The following is an 8,115-nucleotide window of genomic DNA, read 5'->3' as shown; positions in this document are numbered from 1 at the left end:
GTGAAACAATCTGTACTGTTCATGGGGAGAGTTTGGCAGAAGAAAACTGAATTATAGCTACTTCTCTTCTACTAGACAAGGACACCAACCTGACAAAACAGGCCACTCAAAATGATTCAGCACCACACACATGACATGGCCAATCCCTCACCCAGATTTGTGACACAGGCTGTCCCAAATTAATCTCATCTCTCCATCACTCTCTCTCTCTCTCTCTCTCTCTCTCTCTCTCTCTCTTTCTCTCTCACACACACACAAAGCACAGTTCATTTGGCTTTTCAATACAGACAACAGAATGCTGCTATTCATTGATTCACATGCAGACAGAAAGAATGAAAAAGTGCCTATTAAGTCACAGTGACATTGGGAACAGTACCAAGCATATGAGAGAGAGAGAGAGAGAGAGAGAGAGAGAGAGAGAGAGAGAGAGAGAGAGAGAGAGAGAGAGAGAGAGAGAGAGAGAGAGAGAGAGAGAGAGAAACGAAACAGATGAATAAACAAGAGAGTTGGAACAGGGAAAGATACAAAAAAGATAGAGCAAGTGAGGACGACATAGAAACATCATCACTTCACAAAAAATGAAGAGGAGAATATGAGACAAAAAGAGAGAGAGAGAGAGAGAGAGAGAGAGAGACAGAGAGAGTGATCTTAAAATTACTATTAATAAGAAAGAAGCAGAAAGGGCAATATACAGAAAAAATATAAACATAATAAAATAGAAAGAGGAAACAAGACAGACAGAAAAGTATAAAAAGAAAAGGGTAGTAGAATACTGGATGAAAAGTAAAAAAAGTGCAGGGGTGCGTGTGTGTTTGTAGGTGTGCAAGCGGTTCTCTTTGCACGCACAGATAAGAAAGGAATGCAGATGGTGGTGGAAATGGGAGGTGAGAGTTTTATCTGCTGCAGTAAGATGTGCAAACAAAATGAGACGAGCAGAACGGCACAATGATGACTAGCGTGACCTTTCAGAGAGACAGAGAGAGAAAGTGAGACAGGGAGGATGAAGGTGACAAAAATAAAGATAAAAAAAAATCCTAGCTGGCTGTTTCTCTGACTGTATATTGGTAGTTATTTTATTTGGCATTTAATTAATTATTATTTTTTTTCCAAATTGAGCTCATTTAAGTTGAACAGCAACTTTAAAACGGCAACTTAAAATGCACGGGATGTACACGATACTGCTGGACTGAGACATGAAGAAAGAAAATTCAGTAAATTGTTCTGTACTGAAGGGAAATTATGTTAAAGATGACAGTGATGGATTGTGTTTAGTGCAAGATAACTTAAGCAGCAGTGTTATTGTGGCTCCCTAAATAAGCCTCGGTGCATTTGTCATCTTGAAAATTTCACATCACAATAGACACCGATTGTTAAGCAAGCCAAGACTACTAAGGGGGAATTTTCGTTTTCATTGGCTCGAGGATGCAAACCACATCTCAATGAATTTCCCAGTGTGAACATGCTACCTGCATTAAAAGGGGCAGTCAGGCAAACACTTCTGCAGTCTGATGGCTAGAACTGAGAAGCTCAAGAAGAATTTCTTCCCTCAGGCATCAGACTCCTGAACACGGACATGTCCGTTTCACAATCTCTTAGGATTCCATAAAGACTCATGATGTTACTGAATGTAACTCACCTGTACATGAAATTTATTGCGTTCTATTCTGAAAAGTTTTCACATTCTCTACCGTTATGACATGTGACAAAACTGCACATGATGCTACTATATTCTATTACCTCATTTCTTATTATTTCAATTGATTCTTTTTTTTTTAAACTTAATTCTTAATTTAAGTTTATTCATATGCACACTTTAGAAGGAGTGGCCAGGTTTTTATTTCACTGCAAGTTGTATACTGTATATAACTGTTTATGTGACCAATAAAAACCCTGAACCTTGAATACTCGAATCTAACATTTAACTACAAAAAGTTTAAGTGTACTAATTACTACTAATCACAAAAGTTTCACCATGTCTCCACTGTGGCTGTGTCCCAAACCACTAATCATATACCCTGTGTAGGCCTAAACACGTTTACAAACACCTCCATTGTGAACATTTTCTACACAGTCTGCTGTACTAAATTAACCTCTCACATCTCATTAGTATCAAAATCATGGCTACAAAAGATGGCTACGGTTTAATGCTACTATACTATACGTGTTACCTGAGCATCGGGCAGTGCTATGTCCAGGATAGTGGGCTGTCCTCGAGGTTCTCCATCCTCCACACGGGAGTAAACCACCTGATAACCGCGGATCTCTCCATGCTGCTTCTGCACCAGTGGAGGTTTCCAGGTCACATGGAGTGCTGTAGAGTTCACTGCGTCCACTTCCACCCTGCGTGGGGGAGCACCAGGCACTGCAACAAAGACAGAAAGTCACACATCTATCTATCTATCTATCTATCTATCTATCTATCTATCTATCTATCTATCTATCTATCTATCTATCTATCTATCTATCTATCTATCTATCTATTTATCTATCTATCTATCTGTTTTCCCATGTACAGTATGTATCCCTCTATTTGTCTGTCTGCAGTCAACTCAGATTTCCGGGCAACAACTTTGATCATTTCCTGTTTGCCTGAAATACTGTATGATGCTGTACATGTAAAAAGTGTTGCATTTCTGTCATATATCACCATGAGGAACTCTAAAGGTCACTGTTTTTTTTTTGTGTTTATATACAGAGGGGTCCAAAAGTGTGATGTCACTTTTAAAAATGCTTCTATGTTGAAATGTAATGCGACGTTTTTCATCTCAAGCACTATTAGAGAAATATTTAGATGAATTTCAGATTTCTTCAGCGTTTGACATCATACACTCATAATTCCACCACTTTGTGTAAAACCTGGTGATCCATGTTAGTTCAAATGAACTGGAGTATCATCTGAACACGTGCTTCACTGGAAGAGATAAAACTCATGGAAAATCTGACCTTTTGTACAAACGAGCTAACATGATCTCTATCATGAAGTGCGTTCATTTAGATGGGGACCTGGAAAAAGTGCAGAATCTTGAATGTTGAAGACTGAAAATATTCCTTCCTGTTTAAGTACAGAAATGTATAAAAATGCACATACACATTTAATGTATGTACAAGTATAATGTACATTTATATTTGCTGATCTTCATAAAGAGTGCCTCTAATTCTGGTGATGACAAACTACAGTACCTATGTTTTTATGTATATACAGTATACAGTACATCTATGTTTCTATGGCTGCCTTTCTGTGCCTGCCTTTCTCTGTCTGTCTGTCTGTCCGTCTGTCTGTCTGTCTGTCTGTCTATCTATCTATCTATCTATCTATGTGTCTTCAGTTGTGTTAATAGCTGCCATTTTACTTGTGAGTATGAGTAGGAGGAAATCTCACATTCCCTCCCACACACACATCGGCAACTACTGCAGAGGCGAACTTGTACCCACCACCCCCCGCCCCAACACACACACACACACACATACACACTCTCTCTCTCTCTCTCTCTCTTTCGCTCACTCTCACTCAGTTACTCAGTCAGTCACTCACTCACACTCACTGCAATGTAGATGCTGGTCAATAGAAGACGAGGAGGCAGAGCAAGCGGTGTGAGAGGTTAAAGAGCTTAATGCTTTGAGATTACCATGGCATTAACATTCAGACTGCAATGTGTGTGTTTGTATGTGTGTGTGTGTGTGTTTTTGTGTGTACAAATCTTTAAACTGGATTGATTTATGTGTGCTATGTGTATGTTTGATGTGTTCTCCTGAAAGTGGTAGTGAGTGTTTGGCCTTCAGGGGAAGGGATTGGGTGGGGTTTGTGAACAAACACACACTAATATGATCTGTGTGCAGGCAAACAGGAGAACTCTATTTCAATTACCTAGCTGTTAGTCTGATTGATGCATACAGCACACACACACACACACACACACACACACACACACACACACACACACACCACTTCTCTCGTTCTTTCCTTTGCTATGTTTTTATGTTTTTTTTCCAACAGCTAATTCACTTTTAATATGAAATATTATTTTTCCATTATTCCTTGCTTATACAAGTGCTGTATGCTTTTGCTGAATAAAACCAATAACAGAGAAGAGCAGAATACATGCTAATATTTCCTGATAGGAACAAAGATGTTAAAATGACAGCCTCTTGTAAAATAAGGATTGACAGCATTTGAAAAATAACACTGCTGAAAGAAACACAGATGGCCCAAGTGATGGAGGTAAAGTGACATACTGCAGGCAAAGAGTGAGGCAGGATGAATCAACGCAGGTGTGTGTTTAAGCAGCTCAGCCTCATTGCTCCAGTGGTGTGAAAAATGCTTTGCCTGCAGGATATGCATTGAGAATCAAGGAGAAGTATAAGGAGCAAAGAATGAAAACAAGAAAGAAAAGGGGACATGGCCAGAGACAGAGACGTGGAGCTCATGCTTCGTCATCTGTTCAGCTGTCAGTCAAACTGCTGAGTGCAGCACACTTAGCAGAGGCAGCATTTTGAGACACGAACATGCACACACACACACACACACACACACACACACACACACACACACACACACACACACACACACACACACAGTTGCACCTGATGTAGTCCACATGACAGTAGGTGTTTTCACCCTTTGCTCACTAATCCTAGACATTTTAAACAATAAGACACAGCTGCAGTCCTGCAGTTTGAATGTCACCCCACATACGTCATATCATCTCTCTCTCTCTCTCTCTCTCTCTCTCTCTCGCTCTCTTGTTCTCCCTCTCTTTCTCTCTCTCTCTTTCACATAGGTTGCATAGGATCACAGGACATACACACATACACACATACACACACACACATTCTCACTCACAATTGGTCGCAATTTAGCATAGCCTAATCTACTTACAAACATGTATTTTGGGGAGTCAGCAGAAACCTAAGAACCTGATGGAAACCCACCCAGACACGGACACAGGAGGGAATGTGTAACTCCACTCAGACAGTAACCCAAGCTCAGGATCAAACCTGCGACCCTGGAGCTGTAAGTCAGAAACACTACCCTCTTATTCCCTCAGGCATCAAACTGAATGCCCAAGAAGAGCATGAAGAGTGTTGCTAGTGAGTGACACATCACCCTACTAGAAACATCAGCTACATCATGTTCTGCAGCAAGGCTAATAACATGCTAATGAAACATGCAGAATGACCTGAAAGAAAGGTAAAAGCTACTCTGTAAAAGGATGAATGTTCCTGGCAGATCTTGAAGGAAACAGACAACATTTAGTTTCTGTTGTAACAGGTTCTGGAGCAATTGGACATTGTAATGAAAGATTTTGTGTAAAGATTTTTTTTGTGCAGTTCAAGAGATCAGAGACTCAAATCAGGAGATCAGAGACATTTGAATCCAGTAAAGAAGGATATGAAGCAAAAAGGAAATTTTAAAAGAAGCTGGAAGAAGTTTAGAAGTATCTACAGGATAAGAGGTGCTCTGGAATTTACAAGCAGCTCTAATGAGTTCAAGAGAAATGGGAAAGATTAAAAGGCGTTTGAAAGTCTTAAGGTGTTATGGAGTAAATAGAAACCTTTGAAAAGACGTGGTTGAGATTAGAATAAGCTGAGAAGTCATTCGAAGGAATGAAGAAGAAAGTTCTTGAAAAATCGATACTGTATAAGTTGAAGCTTGAGATTAGAATAAATTCTATAACAAGTCTGAAGCAATCAGAAGTTCTGGGCATATTCATTATGAAACAATTGAAGAAGATTTGGAGTGATTGGAAGAGTACAGAAAATATAGTATTTTTAGAATTCAGGAGCAGAAGATTTTTAATGGATTATGAGGAATCTAAATTGTAAAAAGATCTTGAGCAGCTGGGAATATTTTGAAGGAGTTAGAAATTTCGACGGAGGTGGAGAGACTTTTGAGGCGAAAAAAGCATACCATCCTCTTGGGTCCGAATCCAGGTGCTGCTGCTCTCAGGACCCGGCCCCACATCGGTATGGGCCTTAACCCACACATGGTACAATGCCCATTTCTCCAGTCCCTCAAGCACATAGCTGGTGGCATCAGCAGGAATGTCTATCACCTCGTGACGCTCCTGGTCCTCCCCTGAGGGTGCTTGATAGGCCAAGGAGTAGCGCACAATGTTCCCATGGCGACTGGCAACAGGAGGTGCCACCCAACTCACCTTGATGCTGGTAGAAGAGAGGCTGAGCAGGTGCACGTCCTGAGGAGGGGCAGATGGGGCTGTGGGTGTGGAGGTCAGAAATCATATATCAGGTAGGAATAGTCATGTTTCTGTACATTAGTGAGCAGAACATGGAAATGGATACAAATACAGCATATACATTTTTGGCTCATCTTATGTCTTGGATCAGAGTGATTAAGGCAAATAAGTTGTGTATTGACACTCTGGTGATGCCATCTCCATTATTTTTACTGATGGTATGTCAAACAGATGTGAAAACTATAGGCCAGCACTGATATGTACCTCATGATTCCTTCCTTAAAATCTGCAGTCACATTTATAAACATGATTTAATCCTATGTGCATTAGATAAATCCCACACATTCGAGGTTGTTCTGTTTGTGCAGGGCCACATACACCTATACTGTACATACACAAGCACCCCAAAATCACCATATAATGCATGTGTAATCCAAACCTACAATGGTGTGAGAAAATCCCTCATTAATATCATCCTTGCCACCACTGTGTTCCACTGTGGTCTTATCCACTGTAATGTGTTGCAGTGAGATCAATATGAATTTGTCATGTAAGACGTGTCATTATTCGACTGAAAGTTGGTTGGGAAATTCCCGGCCTGTCTCGATTTCTCAGTGAAAGGTGCCTGTGGCTATAAACCCTAGAGTAGAAAGGATTCATGTGCTCGGTTGGCATTCCAGTGGAAAGTGGGCTGAGTTGCTGGCAGACATCGCACTAAAATTGCACAAATGAATTTGATGATGAGTCTCACATCTCAATCAATGATTTCTACGTTTTATCTGTGCACCATGTTGTGAGCTCTATAGTCAGTGATTACTCTGTCAGTTATTCTGTCAGGACCTGACAGTTGACTAGTGAGTTTGGAGCAGCTCCTCGTAAATCAGTCTACAACTGCCACTATTGCACTTTTCGAAAAATAATACACACGCTCGAGGGTAGTTATAAATATACGCATGGCCTCATGCACAGGAATAGCTTCATCAGTCACATTCTGTATTTAAGAAAAGCATATGCACAGCTAATAAAGGAGAAACCTGATCTGTCACTAAATTCAGTACCAGTCTTAATTCACCATGGCAGACTTAACCTGCGCCTGGACACACTGTAACCTACCGCAGCTTAGCCTCCTGAGTCCTGAGGAGCAGAACTACACTAAAAAGTGACAATGCCTTTGATAGAAGATCAGGAGAGAAAAACATGCCATATGGCCTGGAGGATAAACAATCCAACATACGATAAGTACACATGGAAAAGTCAGATGCCTCTCCTGTGTGTATTTGGATGATCTTTCTCCCGAACATTCTGGGAGTTGCCATGAGGCTTACCATAGGTGCTTTTTATTTTTTCATATTTTCTAGAACACATACCAGTAGCAAATCCTGGCTTTGTTTGTTGAGTTATTTGTCTTGGACATTGTCTAGCATAAATTATGTTTTTTTTATTTATACAGTTAGACTCTACTATATTTTATTTATAAATTATAGTAGGCCCACAATTCCCGGGGTCCATCAGATGATCCAACAATGTATGTAGCTATTTTTCAAGAATTCCTTATTTAATACAGAAATTCTTTATTTTAACTGATATAAAGAAATCTTGATATAAATCTAAATGTCTTCTTTATACTCAAGGATTTAGGAAGTAGTGGTGCTTATGTGATGATTATGGCAAACAAAATGTTTTTTTATTATTATTATTTCTGTAGTGCTTTTAAAACCCAAATCATATGCCAAGTTCTTTTGACCTGAAGCATAGAAGGATCCAAAGAGTGAACATAACACAAGGGTTAAACAACCCAAGGGTTAAACAACCTAAGCAAATCACTAGTATGTAGAAGATTGAGAAAACTTTCCACACGCAAAAAGTCTGTTGTTAGCTTCATTTGAATGCAGGGTAACACCTGACATACCCCTTTTCCGTC

General features: G+C 39.9%; 1 protein-coding gene across 8 annotated transcripts in view; it reads right to left on the bottom strand.

Moving 5' to 3' along the window:
- The window catches only part of ptprfa (protein tyrosine phosphatase receptor type Fa), a 194,593-nt gene that overhangs the window by 44,756 nt on the left and 141,722 nt on the right, over positions 1-8,115 (bottom strand). For 5 of the 8 annotated variants that reach the window (XM_060867851.1, XM_060867849.1, XM_060867853.1 and 2 more), the window contains exons 11-12: positions 5,909-6,214; positions 2,174-2,362 (exon numbers count right to left, since the gene is read on the bottom strand). In XM_060867851.1, the coding sequence (XP_060723834.1) occupies positions 2,174-2,362; positions 5,909-6,214 (495 nt within the window). The remainder of the gene's footprint in view (positions 1-2,173; positions 2,363-5,908; positions 6,215-8,115) is intronic. The other 3 variants (XM_060867855.1, XM_060867857.1, XM_060867856.1) reach the window with 1 other exon arrangement.

The sequence above is a fragment of the Tachysurus vachellii genome, chromosome 4 (assembly GCF_030014155.1).
Source record: "Tachysurus vachellii isolate PV-2020 chromosome 4, HZAU_Pvac_v1, whole genome shotgun sequence".
Classification (NCBI taxonomy): Eukaryota; Metazoa; Chordata; class Actinopteri; order Siluriformes; family Bagridae; genus Tachysurus; species Tachysurus vachellii.
This window is presented reverse-complemented; position numbering and strand designations above follow the sequence as displayed.